The 27032-nt window shown below is 32.8% G+C and overlaps 1 protein-coding gene across 1 annotated transcript in view; it reads left to right on the plus strand.

Moving 5' to 3' along the window:
• LOC126858944 (receptor-type guanylate cyclase Gyc76C-like) overlaps positions 1-27032 on the plus strand; it is a 68462-nt gene that overhangs the window by 36648 nt on the left and 4782 nt on the right. The window contains exons 4-10 of the mRNA XM_050609689.1: positions 512-709; positions 24656-24962; positions 25280-25426; positions 25724-25917; positions 25995-26154; positions 26415-26569; positions 26722-27009. Of these exons, the coding sequence (XP_050465646.1) occupies positions 512-709; positions 24656-24962; positions 25280-25426; positions 25724-25917; positions 25995-26154; positions 26415-26569; positions 26722-27009 (1449 nt within the window). The remainder of the gene's footprint in view (positions 1-511; positions 710-24655; positions 24963-25279; positions 25427-25723; positions 25918-25994; positions 26155-26414; positions 26570-26721; positions 27010-27032) is intronic.

Genomic DNA, 27032 nt, shown 5'->3' on the forward strand with positions numbered 1-27032 from the left:
AAGAAATAAGACCACGAGACACCCATAGGTACACCGAGTCAGTTATTATGACAAACATATGTGCGATGCACATAAATGTAAGCCTCTCGCATTAATTGTAATACAAATTGATAAACTTTACCGTTCAGAACAGATTGCGATAAATTTATGTGATTTTATCACGTAATTGCGAGCGATCAAGCAACTGTTATTACACAATGAAAGCTTATCGTTAGAAAATGACTTCATTAAGTTGCGGTAGCATGGACATAAAATTTTTTGCAGACAAATTTATATCACAATTGTGATGTAATTATGGAGAATTGTGATGTAATTATAGGAGAATAATATTTATTTCTATTTATATAAAAATATGCAAATTTTTAAAAAGATATAAGTCAAGATATATAATTAGAACGCATAATTTTTGCCTTCTTTTGTGCAAGGCATCAAAAAAAAAAATTCTTTCTTCCATTATATTTCGCCTTATTTTTACTTGAATCTAATGAATAGTTGTATCATCTCGTTTCAGATCAACAACGATCCAAACATTTTGCCGAACGTGAAGCTGGTGATGCGATGGACCGACACGAGGGGAGAGACTATCGAAGCTACCAGTGCAATGGTAGACATGATCTGCGATGGGGTCGTGGCCTTTTTTGGACCGGAAGGCTCATGCTACGTCGAAGCAATCGTCGCTGAATCTCGCAACATACCTATGCTCAGTTATGTGAGTAAATTACAAATTTTTATTTTCCAAACTTTTTTAAATTCATTCTATCGCATGCACGTTCGTTAAACATACTATTACAATTATTACGTGGACTTATTAATATTACGTATCAATGAGTAAGCAATTGATTGCAAATTCTAAACAGGCTTTATCTAATTTCGTGACGTGGAATGTTTATTTTATTTCGGATTTTAGAATAAAATTGAAAGCTATATAAGCTATCCAACTCTTTCTCCCATATTTTTAATACATAAAAATATGTAATAATATTGCTATGCGTGAAATAGATTGTATTAATAGAGAGTTAATTCTAAATAATCAGATTTTAATTAATTAAAAATTTTTCTATTACAAATTTATTTAGACAAGTTATTGAATATTACGCTTATTAATTAAAAACAAATTATGAGAATATTCAGTCATATCGTGCGTAATTAAAAGGAAATTGTATGTTACTTTGAAACTTCTAGTTCTTTACAGCAATTATATAATTATGACATCAGAAGCAAAAAATCGTGTGAAGTTTTTTTGCATTATACATCGAATAAATTCTTTCATATGTCATTATTTGATAAATTAATAAAAAACATCGAAGATTTTCTTTTTGCTTCGTGCATAATAAATAATTAAAAATCTTGATCAACTCGTCGAAGGGGTCAAACGGGTTAGTTTTATTAAAAATATATAACAATATTTGCAGATTTGATTGTTATTTTTATTAAGGATAATAAAAAAAAGAATTTTCGAAAGCAATTATAATTTATCAGATTGTGCTAACGCGAATGAAGAAGCATTAATTTATTTCGACGTATACATATTGCAAGAAAAAAAAATTACACGATTTTTCCTTTTTGACGTTATGATTCATTTGTAGTAGTGAAGTACCAAAAAGCCTCTTAAAGACATTATTATCCGGGAGAGAACAGAAATGGTTGGAACTTCGTGGCGCGTCGTTATCGATGATTTCGTGCGGGCTCGCACAGAGAAACCGGCTGAAAATCGTTTTTTGCCGGCGTGAGAATCATGGGGTTGTATAGGGCATTGACGAGACGAAGTCTTGGAACCGACCGTCTTGGCGCAGCTTCGCGCAAGAGAGCGGCTCGGTCTACCTTAATGAAGGTGGTGGAGGCGCGCTCGACAAATTGAACACCCGCGGCGTGACAATATAATTACGGGCCGTGTGCTCTGGGGCGTGCGTGCGTGCGTGCGTGCGTGCGTGCGCTGGTACGATATGCGTGCGCTGGTACGATATGCGTGCTACGTCACGACGGAGCACGCAACCGCGATTCGCCCCATTCGATATCGTGAAACACCGTGCTCGCGCTATTTCGCGAAATTCATTTCCGATGATCTTTACTGCAAAAAGAAAATTAAAATATGAAAATAAATTTCAGGATTACATGTGTAAAATCAGAACGCGAATGTGCGTTATTTTTACAGAGGCAGACTATTTACCGAATGCATAATAAACAGAATTTAATAAACCGTGGCAGTATGAATTATGCTCGTGACATGTTACGCTAATCATGCATATTTTATCAAAGTGAGTTACGTTTCTAATTAAAAAAATGAAGGCTATGCTGTTTTCTCTTACGCTTTATGCTATTTTTCCGAAAAAGTGTTGTGTAGCAGTCGAGGAAGGAATAATCTGAATCACAAATCTTTATATTATGTTTTGCGGTATTATATAAATTTGAAATTATCATAATTATTGTATGATCAATCGAGGTATAATTAAATATAACAAGAAATTATTAAGTAATTATACTAATTAATACATCGACATTTTTGTAGATGTTATATAAAGTAGCAAAATTTTATGAAGTTATTAACTAGAAAAATTCAAAACGTTAGAGTTTTCTTCGCTAGTCGTATTAAACTTATATAACTTTAATTGACATGACTGTTCAATTTATGGACTGCCGGAAACTTCTATATATAAGCTTGCATAGAATGGCAGTTTAAGTTTAGACATCAAACTGATTGCACACATGCGCGCGCATATATCTTAAAATTTTTTAATTATTAGAAAAATTGACATTTTTAATGAGATTATAAAACACAATAAAGTGTTATTAATGCAGAATTATTGTATTATTACGTATAACATCTTCAATGTATGCGAAGATTTTGCGGGCGTTATATATTTGCGATGAGCTAAAACATATTTCCAGCCAGATTTTGAGATTTTATAGGAAATTTAATTCAAAAAATGTCGTATAAATATAGGTTGAAAAATGCTTCCTTAAAAAGTTTGCGTTCAGAAACATCTGAACTCAACTTTTAACATCACTTTAAAATTTGTAATTATTTCTGAAATTTTTTAAAAATACTCTTTATTTTAAAAATATTCTACAGTACTATTTTAGTTTTAAAAAAATTATTTTATTTTTATGAAAAGAAAAATTTTTTATTTTTTACTTTTATTGATTTGTGTTCCAAGAAATTTATTAAATTTAATTTTCTTTTTATTTTATCTTCTTCTTTTTTTTATCTTTCTATGGTGATTGGTTTAAACAATGCAAAAAAAGTAAATTTTTTTAGTAGAATAACTAACAAGCAATATAAAATTGGCTAAGGCTATAACAGCATAAATGAAGAGTATTTTTAGAAAGCTGATAGTCGACAAAATACTTTTTACATTTGAAACTAAAAAACTATCTAAAAATCTATGAAACGTATTACAATCGTTTTGATCATATTTGAAAAATAATTTAATTTTCTTTGTTTCGGTACTTTCTGTTAAAAAACGCATATTTATAAAAACGTATAAAATAACTGTGATTTCAGAGCTTTTTGGGCGCTAACTTTTTAAGAAAGCATTTTTCGACATCATTACGATTCAATTTTGCAAAACACATTTAACTACAATTCAGATTGTTACTATGTATTCTTTAACTTCTGCACATCATTACATAAGTACAATGAGATCATTTTTTCAATGTGATCGAAAATAACCAACGAAATAACTGTTGTTATAAGCCTCAGTTATTCGCACTCGTATACTTATGCAAAGCTAGCCTTGTCTCTGTAATCTATTCCAAAGAAAAAAGATTTGCTTGAGCCGGAAAGTCAAGAAACCTAAGCACGTCAAGTCACGGAAAATTAGCCTCGGGTCTTCAACGATGCGCGACCATGCTCGCCACAAAGTCACGAATCCAGCTCTCCTTAACAACATTCCGGCAATGCCAATCGTCGCATCACCACCTGCAGGCGCACACACGCGTATAAACACGTGCGTATATGCACCTACGGTTCGAGAATTTCGCTTTGACGTTTTACCGCCGCTTCTATCAATTTCGCGTTTCCTCTTTGCTTTCTTGTCGTGCGGCGATTAAAATTATTGGCGTTTCTTCGAGCTTATGTAAAATAATCTCGCGTTTCAAACGAGACGAATTACAACGACGAACAGCACGTGCGCTTTGTCAACCGATCTGGATATATTACGATGCAAATTGAAAATGACATAAATATTGCAAATGTCGTCACTATTTTTCAATATAATTTATTTTTTACGTTATATTAAGGGGAAGTAAAATATATTTAAAAAAATATTTTATTATGATATATATATATATATATATATATATATATATATATATATATAAATTAATAATCTTTGAAAATATTTCTTTGTATTTTATTAATACAATATATATAATGATTAATTAAAAATAAAATTTATAATTGAATGTAGCAAAACTGTGGGATTGTATAAAATTTAATTCTATTAATAAACATATTTATCATAAAGAGAGATCTCTTTAGTGCGATATATAAAAAAAGATAAGAGATATACTACAAACAATATCGTCATTTCTCATCTTACGTAATTTTAAATTTGTATTGGGAAATTATTTGCACGGAATAAAATGAATTAAGTATCAAATCGACATCTCATGTTGTCACGACGAGTCAATTGCGGAAAAGCCGTCCACAAAGATTATTTATCGCTGTGGAAAGTTTTGATCGCAATCGCCTTCGACTTGTCGCTATAAATCTTTTCCATTAACTTTAAGCTAACCAGCTGAGCGAATTACGGTACGCGAGAAAAGATCCGATTACGACTTAAAGAATGCCTTTCGGAGACACATTCTGGAATGAATACAGAGAAAGTGATATCCGAAAGCTGAAAAGACTTTCGGACTAATTTATGTTAATTCACAGTGGTAAAAAAAAAAAAATAAGTAATTGACGGAAAATAAGGATAAGAAAATTGCTGTCTGATCTCTTGCACTTTAAGTATTCATGTCGTATTTATAAAGAAAGTATAACGAATGAATAAACATATAAAAAAAAAACTCGCATTTGACAGCATCGATTATTTCGATACAAGAATCTTTAATATTCTTTGATACAAGAAGAGAAAGAGAAGATCGGGGGCGATTGAATGAGAATGTAAGTAGCCCTTCTCTTGGCACATGAGGGACAGTGCATAAGTATAAGGAGCTACCACTACATTTACTTTCACCTAGTTTCACTCGTCACTTTGCTGGCAGAAATCGCGCCGCAACTTTGTGCGGATTCCATCAACGGGGAGGGACCTTGTTCTCGCGACAGGTGTAGTTAAATTTCGTCGAGCGACGGACTTTTTTTTTCACTAATGCACTTTGCCGGATATTTGTTGCGCGCTTACGTTACCGTTTCCGGCAGATTGTTTTCTTTCTATTGCCATTTCAGCGGCGGACTTTTATGCCTGTTTTGTCTTTAGTTTAAGTGTGTTTGAAATGTTATGTTTTTTTCTATATTTTTTTTTATTGTTTATCATATTTGTATTCGGCGATATAAACGCCGAAACGGTTGTTTTTTGTAATCCTTAGAGGATTATTAAAGAATCTATCTATCTGGTTATCTATCTGTCTTTTTGCCCGTTTATTTTTGATACGCAGGGTTGTTACTTTTTCTAAATTTTTGCGAAATTATTTAAATAATTAATATATATATATATATATAAATTTTTCATAATTAAAATATAAAATCTTTATATTAAATAAATAAATACATATATAATTTGAAATTTGATGCTATTGACGAAACAGTATGTATCGGAAATTATTATTTATTTTCTCTTATAAAATAAAAGTATAAACAGACTTTTTTTGTCTGTTTATACTTTTATTTTATAAGAGGAAATAAATAATAATTTCCGATACATACTGTTTCGTCAATAGCATCAAATTTCAAATTATATATGTATTTATTTATTTAATATAAAGATTTTATATTTTAATCATGAAAAATTTAATTTAATTTATAATATTTATATAATATTATTAATGTGTAGTTTCATGAACAGGTGCGGATGCTTGTCATATTCCATACGAGATCACGTATTAAAAAGAAAAAAAAAAATATGAGATCATTTAAATGAATTTTTCATTTATCACGCGAGGCTATCTTGGAAAAAATTAGTCATATTAATTTTATACCGTTTGATACATAAATCAACAATTGTAGCGCGAAGATTTAATATTTGATTCTAACAAAAATATATACATATGCATTACATATAGATGCATTTTCCGGATTCGTGGCGCAAGTGTCGAGCAAGCAACTCGATTGCGTGGGTCATCTTGCGTCGTTCACATCGAGGCATCCATTTAGGTGTATATCCGTAGGTGGACAGCGAGCCTCAATGCCCACCTATGCGGTAGATATCTCTCGCAAGGCGTATGGGGTACTACGCAAACCGCGATGAGGGAACTTTCGACAAGTAAACGCGATTGTGTGCGCCCGTAACACAAGCACGCTCGCACGTATAGGACTGCAACCACCTGTTGATTGCACTCCCGCGCGGGACGATGACGACTTACAAATCGAAAAACGATTTCGCGTATCAAACCGCCGTTTTGCGAGCCAGCAGTCGTCAAGACATTTAACCTGTGTTTATTTGCTAATAACGACTAGTACTTTGACATATAACGGCAAAAGTGACAAAAATTATCAAATTTATAAAGAGTTATAGAAGGATTAGAGAACACGTGAACCTGACCATCGAATGCGCGATCCTGATGGTTTCCACCGTCACATTATTATTGTATCGCCGGTGCATTTGCATGAAAACTGCTGATTCCCCTGACCTTCGCGATCTATTTATAGCGCAGTCTGCGTGATGCACTTACGCGGACGCTTACCTGGTCCGCATGAGTCGTGTCGCGTCGCTCCGTGTCAACTCGACATTGCTCCGATCTCGTCTCTTTTCTCCTTCGCTCTCGAAAGCCGGTAACAATATGTCTCTTCGCAAATATTAAGCAATTTTTTTAATTAAATAGGTCGCCGCCCTTTTTAAATCGGAGTGTTTATTCCCTGAAAAAACATGGAAAATCTGGAATTTTCAGGAAATTTTTTTATGGAAAAATCAGGGAATTTTTATGGAATTTGTTGAGACTCGAGGAATGTTTTAAAAAATTCTCTCTGATAATTTTATTCTTATATTGTAAGTAGTAGACAATTTGTCGATAAGTGTTATTAATTATGTGTTTAAAATATATTGTAAATATAAATCTATTTCTATTTATATTTAGTGTCCTAATGAAATATTAAATATGCAATATATTCTTTACTTTAATTTTTAGTGATAAAAAATAAAAATATATAAGTTAAAAAAAAATTTTATCTTTAACAAAATTTATTCAATTTTATTTTCAGTACATTTGTAAATTTATCACTTGAAATTTAAGTAACTTTTTTTTCTTTGTATGAATGAAAAGGACTAGAAAACACGTACAATAAAAAAACTTATTTTAAAAAATTACACCAAAAATTGTTTAAAATATTACTTGAAATTTTGAACAAAAATAAGAAGAATAGGGAAGTTTAGGGAATTTTTTGAGAAATTACATAATTTTTTACAAGATTTGAATAGACATCCTGAAATACTGCCGCAAGTAAAACTAGGACGATTTATTGTTACAAGATTTTTGTATCAGGTTCCAGTAGCAAATTTTTATATTCTGTATTATTTTTTTGTTTTTTTTTTGTATTTTTTTATATAGGTACATATATTTTAGTTGGAGAGAAAATTATTAAATTTTTATAATTAAACAAATTTAATGTAAGTATAAGAATATTTGAGAGAAAATATAAATAATTAGAAATACTTGTATTCTTTCATGAAAGACGCAAATAGATATATATTTCATAAAATGACTAAAGATAAAATTCTTCTGCGTACTTGCCACTGACAATGAAGAAGTTAACGCTGATGATTATAATTTCAAATAAAATCTGCCATGATCTTTAATTGCGCGCGTTTTTTTTCTTTCGTCGGCGAACAGAATATGATATATTTCAGCGTCGGTGATCTATGTGTGCGAGAAATCTTGAAACGGCCATTTAAAATCAATCGACATTAGATACATTTCTTCTAACGCGCAATCAATTTCTTCAGCAATCGTTAAATCCTCGCTCATCTCATTTAATAATCTCCAAGCGCGATTGATCACGATGATTCATCCGGTCTTCTTCGGTTCATTAGCTTCTCGCTCGCATCTCGCGGACCGTCGCGACGTTCTCTATTCTTCCGGCTTCTAAATCAAACCTTGTACGTCCATTAGCGATGCCACCGACGGCGTTTGCAACTTATCACGAATTCCCCTAATTGCGTCCGATCATTAAATAATAAGTCGCTGTGAAGCGAGAGTATCGTGCATTTTTCATAACTTCAATTTTCTTCTGCTATCTCCATCAATGTCATGTAGCAAATCTTACATAATGCCCGAAGGCATTTCTTCTTTCTAGAAGAATGCTAAGACGTTCCGTTGGAATTAAAATTGGCAAAAGTCCGCGATATTAAAATTTTTTGTTCTAATCAAAATTAATAGCGAATCTTAATGCGAGCCTCATATGTGAGGCGCATTTTATTTCCTTCTTCTCGAAAAACAATTTCTTTTTATTATAATTATTTATTACATTGTCTATCGAATCTGAAAAGAGTCTGATTTCATATAATTTTACTTGAACAGGAATCTGTTGCGGATTTGACTTGTACTTGATAACAGTTTATCCGAGTTTAATATAGTTTGTTCTATTAATACATTCTAAGTTAATCCATATCTGACTGATGTAATAGAGATGAAATGGAAGATGGATAAATGTATTCTCTCGTGAATTAAAATTTCACGCCTCTACCATACACATTTTAAGCTTTACGCGTTCGAATAAGATTGTGTTTAAAGATCCCCTACAGCTGTGTGTGTCGACCAATTTAGCCGATTTTTCTGAACGAGCGGGAATTGAATGTATGTTCAGCATCCTTCGGCAAGTATTGAAACGAGTGCTATCTTTAGCAGCAGACGGACGAGCGGAGCGTGAGAATACCGGTTTTGCCGGGATCGATAGGATTCGCTCGTCGTATTATCACCGTTTAAATATATCGCGACATTACGAGAGAGAGAGAGAGAGAGAGGGAGTAAGAAAGATGCGAAGAAATGTGACAGAACAGCCTGCTTATTACACGGACGTCGATATGCCGGAATAAGAGACAATGATAAATGCGCCGACCATTTAATTGGACATTTCGCGACAGTTCGACGACACATACGGAAAATCGTGCGAATGATAATCAGCCACTGTCGTCAGATGGAAAACCGGTCGCGGTTACACGAACCAGAGACGAGTGCGCGATAATTGCTATCTTTTTTTTTCTTTTTTTTTTTTGTATCGTCTCCTGTCTCCATTTTGTATCCCGCGCTCGAGAGATCATCGCTCTTGACCAGTATCTCGATAATGAGACATATGCGCGACAAAGATTAAATATGTAAACTAAAGCTACTTCTCTAATTTATCTTCTCTTGATCATAAAGTATACTACACAAAATATTTTAGAGTCACCAATATCTAATATGAAATTGATTTTTTGTTAAATAAAGTTTGTAATAAATCAAATTTTAATTTTTAATATATAATTTATTTTAATACATAATTTTTATAATAATATAAAGTACTTAGAAAAATATTCTTAAATTTCAACTGGTTTTCTACTAAAATTATAAAAAAAATAAAATATAAAATGAAAATTAAATAAGATGTAGAATTTTATTGTATGTATGTATATCGTTCGGATTTTTTCAAAAATGTTTTTTTCATTTTTCAAATGAATAATTATTAATGTCTCGCTATTAAAACTTTTCTAATTTCTGCTTTAATCTCTCATTGAGCAAATAAGCAAATAAAAAAAAAAGAAACTAATAATAAAAGAAAGAAAAAACTGTATTTAAAAGAATTTAAACACATAAATATTTGGTGTAATATATCTTTTAACTCTGTCTAAAGCGACTTCATTCTAAAACATTACAAACGCAATAGCAATTAAAGAAAAACAACTTAATAAGCATATGTAATCAATGCACACTTGTGTATAATGGATTTTCTTAACAAGTAGGTTAGTCAGGTTTTACGCAACGTAATAAGAAGAATCGATTTACATATAAAGAGATTATATAGATACGATTTTATTTAAAAAGGACAATTAAATCAACATTTCATATAAATCAATATTTCAAATGTTAAATAATTTTATTTCAATATACATCGATCTCCATAAATATTGTGCTAAGAAAAAAAAAATGACAGTTTTCTAAAAGAAGAGAATTGACATATTAATCATATGTCGATATTGTGCGGCGACGAGGAATCCATTCATTATGAGCGGAAAACTAGTCGTGCTTTCGCGCGTGCAAATGTATCTATTTTTAGAACGGCAGAATGGAAGAATGAGCGAGCGAGCGCGGCGCGTGAGAATACAGGTTTCGCGCGGGCGAGAGTCCAGCCACCGCGGTGTTTGCTTCATCATCATCATCATCATTATTATCGCGTGTACGCGCGTGTATTTGTATTGCGTGGTAAAAAAAAAAGGGGGGGGGTAAGCGCGTCTAATGTGTAATATTGCACAAACAAGATCAATTAATATTTACACAAGTTGCGTGAAACCGAGCGAACGAACGAGAGCACGAACGAGAACGCGACGTCGTCGACGAATATTAATATAAAAATCGGACAGGGCAAACAAAACGGTTGCGACGGGACCTGTTAGATAAACGCGTCATCGGTCTATCTCGTTCTAGGCGGAATTCCGCTCCGACGAGCGTCCACGACGCGCCGTCCGGGATACCTTCTTCTTGTTCCAAATCCTTATCACACTCGTCTATTTTTGTAATCGCCCGATATATTTATAGCCGACATCAATGACTGATGACATATATATATATATATATATATATATATATATATATATATATATAGACGTTTCTTAGAATGCTATTATCTCTTCTTTAAGCAGAGATAATAATAAAACGTGAATAAAAGAATATGTTATTGTTTCGAGAAAAAGAGCAGAGATCGATTGTCATGATTCAGTAGACGAAGTACAGTGTGTGATGTAAATATTGTGCTAATAACGCCAAGGTAATCCTTTCGATTCATAATTGTTGATAACTAGAAAGGCGTCTATTTTTATTATTTATTTATGTAAATATGACCATAATAACGAAAGGAAAAAGTTTGCTCATGATGTCTGAGGCTAGTCGTGTGCTCTACTTTCCGCACTCGATTGCGTTCGAGTTTCAGACGCATGATATCCAATCAATCTTTTTGTTTGAACGTTGCGCGACTAATGTACAGTAGTAAGATTGAATTAATATTAATATTTCTTTACAAGAAATCATCCAAATAACTCGTGCTTTGTTATAACGGAATGACTTATAATCGATAGCGTACAGTTATAGATAAACGTGAAATATTGCTGTCTAAAGCAGTAACATTTAAATATATTCAGACATTAATGAGCCGGTCATAATTTCTTGAGATTTTTAGCAAAAAGAGATATATTTAGTAATTCCTGCTTCTCTCCAAGATATATAATTAAATTCTGCATAGAAATAAAAAGATTTATGAGAATAAAGTTTTTTTAAGGAACAAGATTTAAATTGGATGAATAATAAATTTTTATTATTTATTTTTATAAATTTATTTTATAAAATTTCTTGAAACCTTAATTATTTATTACTTGAAAATTATTAATGTTTTGTTGAAACAAATTTCTAATTCTAATTCTCGTATATGTTTCCGATAATTCTGTCATACTACTTATTTATTCGCTGTTTATCATCATTAGTCATTCATATAGAAAAATTATAGAAAAATGTACTTGTTCCGTCAAAACAAGCGTTATTGATATAATAAATTGCATTCCTAATTATTTATAACAATGATTAATGGGAAATTATGAAGTTACTATCAGAGATTAAAAAAATAGTAAAAAAACAAAAACTTTGCGTAAAAAACTCGGTAAAAAAACTGTTTTTTTTACTCGCCCAAAAATGAGTTTTCTTATTTCATTAATTGCACAGAATTCATTTTTAAAAATCTATAGCAAATCTAATTTTGATGCTTATTTATTAACCTTTGATACACGGCTTCGAAAAATGAACATCTAAATTAACTAAAATCAGGTTTCATATTCTGTATTATTCTCTTCCGCGAAATAACAACAATTAACTATGCTTGAGAAATTTTTTTTTTAACTTTTAGGAAACTTTAAAAAATAAAAAACATCAAAAAATACCATTGAATTATAAAAATCAAAATTAATCTGTTTTAAAATCTTCTAACTCAACTAATTAAACAAATGCGAAATAGTATTTAGCTTAGTCACATCATTTGAAATCGATTAACAAAATTAATTTAATTCTCACATCATCTTTTATTCGAAGAAAACTGGCACTATCTTTTAAAATTATCAAAAAAACAATTTTTCGTCCAAAAATACCAGGTTTTTCACATTTTTAAAAAGCTTGGTTAATCTCTAGTTATAAAAAAATACGCACATAGATCAATATTAGTTGTTCATCGGCTTTTCGGTTTAATGCGGGTGCTGCCTTAAGTGACAACGATGCAGCCGGTTTCAGGCTAAAATACACACAATTAACCCTTAATTGGCTGGCACCAATTATGGGCCTAACTTACGGACGCGTTTTCATTTGGTCAACAAGAATGTATGGCTCGCCGACAATATACTTCTTTTATTTTATGATAGTGTCCCAGTAGCTGTCGTGTCACGCAGATAAACAAATTTCTTGAAAAAGAAAAGAGGTCGCGTTAGTTACTCAAAGGCTCGGGGAGTATTTATATCAATAAGCGCGTATGAATAAAATGCATACTTTTTCTGATATTTATAAAAATATATAAAATAATCATGATTTCAGAAGTTTTTAGGCGCTAACATTTTAAGGGAGCATTTGTCGGCTCATGCATATAGGAAACTATTTATTCAGAATTAAATTTTCTATAAAGTCTCAAAGTTTGGCCGGAACATTCATTGTATATAATGTATTAAATAAATCCAACGTATTTACTTACTGAAAATTATAATTAATGCAAGAAAATCTTTTTAAAAATATTCTGTTACTTCGAAGAGAATGTAAATAAAGCGCAGATAATCGGCTAATATACATGAATAAAAATGGAAGATGCCGTAATTCAATATGTCGGATATGTCGTAATGGCTGCCTGATTCATCAGCACACCTTCCTCCTGCGATCGGCAGCTTTATTGTGGCGAAACAATAATGAATAGCTGAGTAGAACGCGAATGTACTGATGTTTCTCTAAGAAATCGTGCAAGGTTAAATTGTGCTCCTCGTGCATCATTGCTTCCGCGTTTCGTGATAATGAGATCAGTCCAGCTGTCACACTTCTTGCCAAGAATAACACTGGTAATTCGTTCGTAACTCGTTAAAAACGAAGAATTGTTCAGTAATGTCAGTTAACAACTATAATATTAAATATGAAAAAATAATAAGAAAAAATATCTATATCTTATTAAGTATATTATTTAAAAAATATTAAGTATATTATTAAAAATTATTTAAAAACATATTTTGTTATTAATTTGAAGTATCTAAAATCTTCTTTCTCATTCTTTTTCTCTTTGCAGGATTTTACAATTATATCCTAAAACATATAAATTCTTATTTTAACAACCTAATTATTGTGTGAAAATGCAGAAAAAATTGAATATTATTTGACAAATATATAGATGTAACATGACGGTAACTTTGTTACAAGTTCATCACTTTTCACTGAATTGTCTTACAATTAATATGACTTTCATGTGAAAATCATATTTCTTATAATTCTTCGATTAAGTGTATTATTCTTCACAATGAGTGAGTGTGGTTCTTTATCAATTTTTAATATTTTCACTCTTATTCGCTGCAGACAAGCGAAGAGAAGGGAAGTGACGGCGATTCTCTCTCTCTCCCTCTGTAGTCTCGTTTCAGGAATAGATAACGAGTGAATCTCGATCTTTGTAACATCCATCGCGAATTCGATTCCAATCATCTGACGTTATATAAATTATGTCCAATTTTGCATATCATACATTTTCACACAGCTATTGTATAAATTTAAAAAAAAGTTATTTATGATAACCAGTAGTGCATATAGTTATCCTATCATATCTTGTATTTTAAATATATAAATATTATAGTATAAATCTTATAAAACAGTACACATGGACGTGTGAGAATTTTTGCATGGCTTGGTTTCGCAGGATGATCTTGATTAGTTAATTATTTCGCGAGACTCTCTCGTGAAATCCTCAGAGCGTAACTCGAGACGTCTTTCCAAGTTGCAGTACAAAGTGCGTGTGATTTTAACGAGACAGCTCGCTCGCAATCATTTTAATTTGTCGTCGGTTATACTCGTCGCGTTAAAGAGTCATTAAGATGCCGCTCTAAATACAATTTCAAGCGTCGTTGATAACTTGCGTAATAATTTAATAATTAATAGACGCGACAGTGCGAATAATTTATTAACGAATCGAATAAAATTATCGTGTGTATTCTCGATCCGTCTGTTATAATATCGTCACTAATAAAAAAAGTGTTCGAATAAGGAAGTAAATGTCGATCTGGGGCACATAAATAATGTAACAGTAATATATCGTCTTGATTCCTCGAAATGATGATACAGAAAGATGATTGTATCGCGGTTGTAGGGCGAATAAAAGAATAATATTTCATTCTATGTTTATAAATTATATTATTCGATACATTACATCTTTCTCAAGCATATAGACATCATATTTGGCAAGATAGATTGGGAATAAAATAAGAATTTATTTTAATTATTTGATACAATTTTAGTTATTGAACGAAATTGAAAGGACTTTGATGTTGAATATCCATTAATAGGGGAAACAGATTAATTAAAAGCCAAGCGCAATAATCAAAGCGCAAATTAATTTTTTTTCTTTTATTACGATTTATTATTTGCTTAACGTTTATTCAACTTTGACTACTTTGAACAATTAAAAAGAATCAACTTGCGCATTGATTGCAGAACCTAACTCAATTAGACCGTTTCTCTTATTTGTGGATATTTAATTATTAATATTTATAATCTAAATAATTTTTTATGAGATATTTCAGATATCTAATATTTATACTAGAGAGAAAAAGAGAGAGAGAGAGGAGAAATATTTATTAAAAATTATTTTATTCTACACAAAAATAGAAAAATAATTTTACCTATTATTTATTACTTCAAAATTTTTAAAATATACATAAATGCATGTTTAAATGTACAGATACAAAATTATTTATGTAGTTTATTTCGAACGATATAACTCACATTTTAGTTATGCATTCTTTATAAAAATTCAAGATTATTCTTTTTTTCGTAAATGTTATTAAAGTATCAATAATTTTTAAATCATCGGCAATTAAAAATTTAAAGATTTTTTAACGCACTAACTTGCATTATACAAACAGATCCGTGGATAATTTTTCTTATTTACATTTAGCATTCTTCAGATATTGCACTTGATTCGTATAATTCAAATATAATGTCAATGCGATTCAATGTCAACGCGAAACTCGAGTAAAGAGATTTAAGCGGCCCCGAAAACGCCAAAAGTGTATTACTGGCGAACGGGCCAATGAAATGTATCAAATGTAATTATATCAAATACAGGGTCTCGGTGATACAAGTCGCCGCCTACGTTTATTCATTCGTTCGGCAACGATTTGTGCCGCTCCTCAAGCCGTCTCGTGTATATCCAAGGATATACCGACGCGGCGCTACACGGCGCGGCGCGAAGCGCGGCTCACTAACTGCTTGTGTTTATCGCCAGCTATATTTAGCCCGGGCTATTGCTTCGCCGAGTGCGACAGACCGACCAAACGAACCAACGAACGGATGGAGTGAACGAGTCGCGGTAGCGCGCCAGCATCAGCAGCCAGCCCGTAACATTACGACCGCGTTCCCATGGCGTATATCCTCCCGTCCCATGTTCTACGAGATATCCCGTACCATTCGTATGCCCGTACGGTCGCCCTCGCCATTCCGCGGGGCATCGTGTTGGACCCTACGGCCGCCGTCGCCGCCGCCGCGGTCGACCGGCGATGATGCATCTCGTGACGATGCAGCGCCTCGTTGTTGTAGCTGCAGCAGCTGTTTTGGCTGTACGATAGTAGCAAAAAATTAAAAAAAAATTTTTAATTATATTTTTCATGTTTATACTGTTTGAGAAAATCAATAAATAAGTCCGGATTATGAAAAGAATTAAAGTGTCATAAAATAATATGGTTTTTAACGTCTTTCGTAAGAGAAAATGGTTGTAATATTTTTCTTAATTTATGACAAAAACTTTTGATCGTGAATACTTCTTGAAATCAACTGCAAGAAACAAAAAAGAAAGAGTAATTTGTAGAAAGAGAGAGGTAATATTTTTATACTAAATAATTTTTTAAGGAGTAAATGGATCAAAATCAAATTTTGCATAAATATTTATTAGAATTTTCTTAATATACGTGACAATTTTTATTTTATTGATAATGTTTTTTCCTTGTCAGATTTGTCAAGAAGTGCTACAATACGTGATTTTCCATAAGAATTAATAATTTTAAACTTAACTAAATATCTAACTAAATAATTTCCAAACTAGTAAGAGAATTGTGCTTAAATTTTGTACAAATATTCAAAAGAAATATTCAAAAGTAAAACAGTCTACGAAACTTTCGTGCTTTTGTAAATGTTTCGATATATGATATTATACATACATCCTTAAAAAAAATTGGAATTTTATAGGAGAATTTGTCTCCTATAGGAATTTTGAAGCATTTTAAAAATAAATCTAACAAGAATAATAGAAACATGTGTTTTTGACATTAAATATAATAATTTAAAAGCTCTTTTTATATTATCAAAAATTATATTTTTATATAATCAAGTATTTTTATATGAATCTAAAAAAAAATATTTCATATAAATAATATTTCTATGTAAATAAAAAAAAAAATGAAACGTGAAGCTTAGAAACGGTAAGAGTGAGTTCGGTACGATTGTAGAATCGTACCTACGCTATTAATCGGCAAAATTGCCGAATAAATTTCCCATCAAGAGATGCAAATAACAGAAATAACAGAAAACTTTCTAGAATCCACTTTCCACGATGTCTCACGGAACCTCGGGTCTTCCGACGAAGTCGTCGAATCTCTAAAAGTCGCGCATGTGTTCCCCGCTGCCGAGAGAGCTGGGTATATCGGTCATCGGGATATCGTCACAACTAATTTTTCATTCTCTTAGCATTAAAATTCCTTCCAACGGCGGTTTTGCTGTTTTCAAGGCAACTACGTAGCACGCGCGAACTATCGCTATTTGTCAGCCGTGGCTATAAATAGAAGCGCTGTTGATTTATGAATAAATAAAGGCATCGATGATATGTATATGTGTGTATTCGTATGTATGCTTTGTGGTATGCGTGCGAGGAGAGAGAGACTGCGGTGTTCCCCTCTCTTTAACACGTGGCGTACTGAACCCTGATCCAGGGCCGCATTAATCCCTTTCGATTCGATGCTATTTTCATTAAAATCACACACACACACTTATTTATTGAAATTGCGAAATTCTTAGAACCACAAGCAGCAGAAAAGCTTTTAATGTACACATATATGTATATATATGGAAAAATGGGTATATTTTATTTATATAAATTTGAGTATATATATATATATATATATATATATATATATATATATATATACTTTATTTATTGAGAATTTATCGCTATTTCATTAAAATAGTATGAATCTTATATATATTTATTACATCCATTTTTTTGTATTAATTATACAGAGTGCGCCAATTTTTATTTTCTTTATGGTTTATTTCTTACGAGAAATAATTAATAGCGCTTTTGATCATAATTAATAATACGACTGAGAAGATAACCAATTAGATATGTATAAAGCGTTCATTTTATCAGAAAGATATGAAAATCTGCAAAATGTGATAAAGAGACTTCGCGAAGAAATTCACGCGCCGCGTTTCGTCGATTGCAGCATATTTTTCGATTTATCAAAAATGATTCGGTCTAAAATTCGCACATCGTATAACATGATATGAGAACAAATATACATCGATACTCTACATATATATAAAGACTCTCTACATGTATATATAAAGACACGTCCGATCATGAATATATATGACGCTGTCTAAATATAATTTCTGTAGTTTTAAATATCAACGATTGTGTAAGACGTCGTCATAAGAGAAAAAAAATAGTCCCACAAATTTATTGCTAAGTCATCTCGATGGAACAGAGAGAGAGAGAGAGAGAGAGAGAGAGAGAGAGAGAGAGAGAGACAAATCCGTTAATAAGAAAAATAAAAGGGATGCTTTTATTTTTTCCGATTTTTAACTATTCTTTGATTCCCATCTTCTTTTGGATTAAATATAAAATAATTAACGCACTGTTGCGCTGTTCTTTATATTCTCTGTGTAAATGACACGGCGATATCACACATGACTTAAAGATATTATATTATCGATCCTTGAAACATGCCACGATCCGCTGCATGCCTTCCAATCGTGACCTTTGCTACATACAGGAAATTGACGATTCCGCAAAACCAAAGTCGTTCATCATTGTCGTTTTCGTTACATATATGTTAAGAATTAATCATTATTTATTTTATTATTAAAGTTATCCAGATCATCGAGATCGATACGATTAATTCTTCTATGCTATATTGATATTTTATTGATATTTTATTATCAAAGATTATACGATATATAATTAATTAATGAAAATATAGCAAAAAAATCTAAATTAAACTTTCCAAGGACTTACGAAAGACTTTTAGATGATGATAACGCTCTACCAAATTGCAAACAAGAGATATATTAATATGGAGATTTTGCCAAACGATCCGTTGTATCGTTGATTCTTTCGACCGAGTAAATAACGATGGAAAGAAATGCCAAATGATGGCTATTAACGGGGCTTCGCGGTTATAAAAGAATTTATTGTACTGCTCACATTCACAGAAATCTCTCGGACATTTCGTGATTCGTAAAATCCGAACGAATCTACGCCATCCAGAATAACTTGAATTCGAAAGATACTCTCGGTCATAAGGTTACTTGACAAATTGAAAATTGTAAGTTCTGTTAATGTTAAAAAGAATGTAATAAAAATTTGTCATGAAATTATTCAATATAGAAAACTAATGATTTAATAAAACTCAGAAATCTAATCATAATTAAATATCAAGTCAAATCTAACATACAGGGTGGGCTCAAACGTTCTGATCAAACTAAGATTTTATAGGAAATTTAATTCTGAACAAGTTTCTGATAAACATTGATCGAAAAATGCTTTCTTAAAAATTTCTGAAATCGAAATTATTTTATACACTTTGTTTGTAGGAAACTTTTTCTTCAAAATTGAATTTCCTATAAAATCTCAAAGTGTGAAACGTTTGGGCTCATCATCATTGCTCAAAATTCAAAAATAGGAAATCATTAATTAGTTCTTGAATGAATGGGTATAAAAAAAATGACGTCAGAGCTTTTATATTCTGACAAGTGTCGAGTTTCCTTGATGACTCTTCCTCTTCAGGTGTTACTTCCGTTTCGTGTGAACAGGATGAGGACGCGATAAATGTCGTTGATTTATATGCAATTACAGAATACACATGTCAATTACGCGAAGCGCATACAAATTGTGTTAAGACGCGCCACGTCATTCTTCATCAGTTATGAGACAATTTTAATCACACACGAATATCAATGTATGTACCGCGCAACATCCGGCTATATCTAAGATGAACTTATGACACTGTTTCGGACTTTTGCAACAACAACTCCTGGCAACAGAAATATACGTAACATTGTGCTAGCAGCTGTTGAAACATATTTTATTTTTAGAAAGCGTGATGATATAAATGTAAACGATAATTGTTACCACAATCGCGATTATTGATTATTATTCCTTTCTCGTATATTATACTCATTCCAAAAGTATTTTCAGTTTAGTCGAAATTTAATGTATAATACGGATTTACCATAAAATGTTCTCGAGATTGTTTTTGCGCGATATTTAAATCGGTCGATATTGATTAAGAGCTGTGTGTGAATCGTGACCGACACTCGTTTTGCATGATTTTTATTCACGAATTGATACATAGCTTAAGATATCGAATTAACATGTTGTATTGCGTTGTATTTATAATACCGAGGTCGCAAAAATACATATCCTATGTCGCAAGATCGGTGAGCAATTGCTCTTATTTGTCGTAACGAGAAATCTATGATGCAAATCGGACGATCGTAAACCTGGCCGGTATGCGAGCGAACGAGGTTTTCCGTAATTTTTTTTGGACGAGTGCCAAGGCGCGACACAATGGACCGTCCTTAACGCAAAACCATGCTGCCATGAACCGTTAAAAAAATTGTTTCGCGACACCTTACAAAAACCTGCAGAATTTAGACCAAGGTTGCGTATAAAGTCGCGGTAAATCGAAGGACGTTGACATACAAACCCGAAATTATTTTCCAAGAAAAGAACGGGATACATATTGCCAAGTAATGAGTTTTCGTCGTCGTAGAATATTTGTCGAAAAATTGATCGAGAGATAGAATTTTTCGGATGTTTTCTTGTTACGTAATTCTGATCTCTATTTAATTAGAAAGAGAAAAGAAAAAAAAAATTTTTTATTTTTTTACACATCCATATACGAGTCATGAATAAAAAAATGTGCTCTATCGCGGGAAACCGACTTTCGTTATTATTGTTAATTAGCTGTTTAAAGGTTAAGCAAACCCGTCACGAAGGTTGGGATGATTGCGCAACGTAAGCAGCGAGCGATTATTTACGCGAGCAATAGCGAAAAACGACGGCTCCATCGATCACGCGAAGAGGCATGCAAAAGTCAGCACGATCGTCTGACGAAAGAGGATTTCCCCGACTTTTGCGCGCGCGCGCGCCTACAGTTGCACAACCAGACACAATCGACTGGTAGAGAAAACCAGTTCGTTGTGCCATGGAGAGCTCTCGACTCTTGAGTTCCCTCAAGGTGGTCTCGTCTAAATATAGCCGAGTGGAGCCCAGAATAAAACACCGCATCGCCGGCAATGACCAAAGCCCACCTCGTCTCGTCCACGAACTAGGATAACCGCTTCGAGTGGCGGGTCAGTTTTGTTCACTGGTCATACCGATCGTCCTTTCACCCAACGAGAGGATAAACAAGGAGATAAACAAACTTAACGGGAAGGCATTTGGAGGCGTATAATGAGAAGAGTCAGATAATATATCCAAAATACTCTTGCGATCGCGTTGATTCGAGGAAATGAGGCGCCTTGTTTGGTGCTGCAATTATAAAAAAAACATAATAATATAATCAAAGTTGTAGAATTTTTCAAAAATATGTATTGGCGCATTTGAAAGTCGCTGGTGGAATAGTCGGAAAATTTAGATTTAGTAAATAAACTCACGTCATGTTTATGTCAATATTTTTTGACATTTTCTTTCATGGCAAACAATCAAAGGAGCAGGCAGAAGCAGGTCATTGCTCTGTTATTATAACATTTCAGAGCGTGAAAAGTCCCGTGAAATCATAATTCTAATATTAGAATTTCGTTCACATACGAACTAGGCTAATCGACCTGAGTATGGGTCAATTTCGCGCCTATCGCAAATACCGATCCTATCTGGAAAGAGAGAAAAAGCGGGAAGTTCAGGTTCCGATAAACAAACCTGACCCGCTTCAGCTCTCTTCTCTATTCTTAGCTCGAGAAGACAAATATGTGTGTACGCGGTTTCTCCTCTACTAATGGAAGGCGAAGCTATTACTAGAAAACTCAAGACTAATCGTGGCACGTAAATCTGAGTGAGCTAATTTTTTTTTTTTTTCGAGATATATCACATCCGTGTACGAGACTTAATTAAATTTTTTCCTTTTTTTTTTTATAAATTGTTAAAACGTAAATATCAAAAAGAGGGAGAAAAAAACGGAAAATTTTTGTGCTGTACAAAATCAAAATATTAGTAAGTTATCAATAGGGTACTAATATATTAATACTTGCTAGTATTGTGATCCATGGTTTTTTTATTCCATTCTGTAAAACTAGGTATTACGAGAAAAAATTAGAAATTAATTTGATGGTTACTTTGAAATTGAATTTCTTACTAATTTATTAATGAATTATTTTATATTGATAATGTGTTAATAACAATAATAAAGTTACACATATCATACTACTTAGCTACATATATCTGAATATTGTGAAGAGAACTTATAAAAATATAATATAAATTGATCAGCGAGTTATCTCCTGTTTATATTACGAGATGTAAAAATAAGATATAGTAAAGAAAAAAATATGTAATTATCAGATAATACGGATCATGACGTCACTACCAATAATACCGATCAAATGAAATATTTGTTCGTGGCAACTCTTCTTGTGAATTGAACTGAAAACGCTCATGCATTTAAAGTCGGCCAAGGGCTACCAGAAACAGTTATTAATTAAAAATTGACGGAGATCGGATACTTGCATTATACTTGCTGCAGCCAATCCGCTGAAAGCATCATAACATTCTGGACCCCCAGATAAAGACGGCGGGCAGTCTGTATAATGAGAAAGAAATGAAAGAGAGAGAGAGAGAGAGAGGCTCTAAACGACGTGGCGATGGGCGCTACGATTAAAGAAGAAGTGACCCCCACGACTGTCACGTTTAATTTATATGTTAATGAGGAGCGCATGTCACATTTCAGCCGGCGCATCATCTCTTAGGATATGTGAGCGTATAGGAAGAGATTCCGTCCTCTCCCCCCTCTTCATTCCACTTCTTCCCCTGTCCCCTTTTTTGGGTTTATATTTAACTACGCCACACACCATGGCACCGAACGCAGCTAACTTTGCCGCATTACTCTCTCGGTGCACCTTAGTCCCTTTCTCTATCTCTCTCTCTCTCTCTCTCTCTCTCTCTCTCTCTCTCTCGCTTCACTTTAGCATATGCCCGCTTCTCAATTTCCTCTCTCTCCGTTATTTTTTTTCCTCGCGGCGGTCTCTTCTTTTCCCTTCCTCCTCTTCCCGGCTACACTCGTTTTCATTGCGCCGATGGCTAGTCCATCGTGATGTATCATGCACGCGATTCATGCACAAGCGTGTGCTCGTTCACTTTCAAGGAAAGATCTCACAACCTTCTCCTACGTTAATTATTTCGAAAAAAGGCATTGAGATTATAAAGATCGATAAGCGATGCGGCGATAACATCTGCTGCAGTCGGCGATCACTCATGATAAATATAGTGTCACATTAATTTTGTTATAATTCTATTTTCTCTTTTGCTTGGAAATATGCGAAACTTTAAAATATTGTATATATAGGGAGATATATATGTTGTAGCCAGATTACATTCCATTATTTTATAAAATTAAATATTAAAAATTTAATAAAAAGCATTTTATTCCATAGCCACATTCTCAAATCATAGTTGAAAATGAAATATTTTACAATTTAGCTAAGAATTTTAGTCTTTTTATAAAATGTTAACAAGCGATCCGTCACATTGTCAAATGCAATGATTTGTATAAATCATTTTAGATTCTGGCTGGTTCATTTCCATCATTTTATGAACTGTCTTTGTAGAACAGCCATCTATAGAAAATTAATAGATAATTATGTTATAATATTAATAGGTAATTATAATATTAATAGATAATTATATGTATTTCTATATGAGAAAAAGCTTGTACACTTGTTATATTTATTACTTATTGAATTTATTATAATTAAGATTTTATAAAAGTAACATAAATAAAATTCTTGAAAATAACGTTTGAAGACAAATACTTAAAAAAAATATAAGCGTGAAAAAAAATAAAAAAACACATTTATTATGATTATCTTATCAAATGTAACATAAAGTAAGATCAGTAAAAAACGCGTCGTTCCAAGATCTAAAACAATGTATAAATTGTTGCATTTGACAATATGGCAGGTCGTTTTTAGTGTTTTATAAAAAGACTAAAATTCTTAATCAGATTGTAAAATATTTCATTTTCAACCATGATTTGAGAATGTGGCCGCACTTTATAAAATGCTTCAACGTTTTATAAAACGTCGGATTATGTAATCTTGCTATGACACATACATGTAAAAAAGATAAAAATATTTAAAAACTTGTATTTTTTAATTTTATATTATTGTCTTAATTTTTAAAGATTTTATCGAATCTGACATGCCAAGAGAAAAATAATATTGTTTGTATTACTATCAAGTTAACAACCGTTTGAAACTTTTAAAGAATGTCTTGCATGTAATACGATTCCCATATATCATATATAGATTTTCAACTATTTGCTGAATAGGTAACCGGATGTGATCGCGAATGCAGGAAATTCGATTATACGCTTCGCGTCGATAAACTCTTGAGTCCTAAATAAAGACAGAGCTAAACTAAAATAATTTTCTTTCGCGATTCGAATTATACGATTATACGATTATTTTATGGCCCCGGTCGATCGAAAATAAAGTTTATGGAGGTACAGCATGGTAGTCTCCGGGGGAAGGGAAGGGAGAGAATAGCGACAGTTCGAGAAATTTCCCATTGAGTAATATCACTCATGTACGATGATTGTTGCAGAAATGCTCGGACTACAAGGCCTCAAACGTGAAAACTTTCGTGAGGACCGAACCGCCGGATACGCAGGTGACCAAATCGGTGATTGCTCTGTTGCTGCATTACGGATGGAATAAATTCACGATAGTGACCGAACGCGCCTGGTCGACAGTCGCTCTTTCGCTACAAGAAGAGGCGACCAAGAACAATCTCACCGTGAACCATTACAGGACCGTCGAAGATCGGCACACGTGCTGCGAGGAGAGGCTGCCTTGCTGTCAAGTCAGCGTATGGTTTCAACTCATACAGGAGACTAAAAATATGACTCGCAGTTAGTTCACATTTTCTTAAATTTTGCTCAGTTTACTTCGCAAAACACCCGCGCTCTTTCAGCGCGATTGATCTGATATGAGAATTTTACAATTACAATTTTAATTATTCAATTGTGTTTTGAGAGCCAGCGTTGATTTCTTTCATATATAATAGAATATAATTTATGAATGATTAAACTTTTTTTTGTACAGTTTATAAAATGTTAAATTTGGAACAAAGGTATAAAGTATATTTTATTTATATCATATATGTATGAATTATTATCATCTTATTCATTTTATTCAAAGGAAAATGTTGTTATATTTATTACTCTAGTTTACATCTTCCTCGGCACTCCAATGTCACTGATAGATATGATGAATTCAATGCAAGGCCAAAGGTTGCTGGACGACGGACAATACATGGTAATACACGTGGACATGATGATGTATTCGCAACGTGAAGCACAAAAATATTTATGGAGTAAGTAAATCTAAATTTTGTCGAATGTTAAATCCTTATCAAATGTTACGTTTATATTAACAGTAACGTCGATAAACCGATTGCGTAATCATCTGATTCCTATGCTGTTTATAGCATAATTGTATGTATGTGTATATGTGTGTGAAACTAACTTTAAAAAATTCAAGATTGAATTACTATTTGCTTACATATTTCTCTTAAGAATTAAATAAGATTTAATATTTGTAAATCTTACATCATACATACAACTATTTAATTCTTGTGTAATTTTACAATACTAATTACCATTATCGGCAGAACCGGAACATTTTGATACTTTAAAAAACTGCCTCGAGCCCAAGGACTTTTTGAAGAGGGCACGCTCGCTAATGGTTGTTGTATCAACACCACCAACGCAGAATTACGAGGAATTTACTAAAAAGGTTCGGGAGTACAGTAGCAAGGAGCCTTTCAATTTCGTAATTCCCCATCTTCTGAGAAAGTATGAAAAGGTATTTTTAGATGCTAGCTCAACCGTAAACGCTCGTACCGCATAATCTTTGTTACACGTTTAATCTCTCTATTCCAGTACGTATCCATTTACGCGGCGTATCTCTACGATTCTCTTAAACTGTACGCGAGAGCCTTGGATCAACTAATACGAGATGTACCGAATCAATCTATCGAGGAACTCGCTAAAAATGGCACTCTTATAATCGAGACGATTATCAAAAATCATACATATCAAAGTAAGTACGTAGTAATAATTTCCGACAGATGTAATCTGTATCGATAGGATAATCTTGAGTGGTTCTTATAAACACTCAAGATTATCTAACGCTAGACATACCAATGATAAAACAAATAGAAATGGCAATAAAGATCTCGGAAATGAATCGATATAATTTCCTAAGGTCCCTTTTTTGTTTTCTAAACTCTGTTTTGCTTTTCTAAAGTAACGAAAATTGATGTTTAAACATTGACTTATGAAAAGCGTTCTTTTTGTTAGGTGTAAGTGGGGCGACCATCAAGCTGGATAAATTTGGAGATTCGGAGGGAAACTTTTCGGTTCTTGCGCTGAAGAAAATTCCGTTCCATCGCGACAACTTCTCTTGCGATTATCAAATGTCGCCCGTAGGCCAGTTTCTGCAGGGTGAAAATCTAGTGAGTGAGTTGTTTATAGCATTTCGAGAAACATTTTTCATAGCAAGTCAAAAACGGGGAAAAAAACATATCGTATTTAAATCGTTGTATCACGAAATTTAAGCGCGGCACGATGATCTGTCGAATATATACGATATAATTGTTTGATACAGGTATACAAACCATGGGGTGCTATGGAGTGGCCTAGTAAAACTAAGCCGGAAGCAGAACCTGGTTGCGGTTTTCTGAATGAACATTGTCCAAAAGACGAGACACATTTCCATAGTATCGTCGTCGCCGTGACACTGGCTCTCCTGCTATTCTGCGCTGGGGTATTTACTTTAAGTATATACCGAAGGTGGAAAATAGAACAGGAAATAGAAGGATTGCTTTGGAAAATTGATCTGAATGAAATACATGGTTATCCTCATCTCGATAACATGATGTCCTCCCCTAGTAAAGTAAGCAAATTATTGTATTAAGA

Source organism: Cataglyphis hispanica, chromosome 2 (genome assembly GCF_021464435.1).
Source record: "Cataglyphis hispanica isolate Lineage 1 chromosome 2, ULB_Chis1_1.0, whole genome shotgun sequence".
In the NCBI taxonomy this organism is placed as follows: Eukaryota; Metazoa; Arthropoda; class Insecta; order Hymenoptera; family Formicidae; genus Cataglyphis; species Cataglyphis hispanica.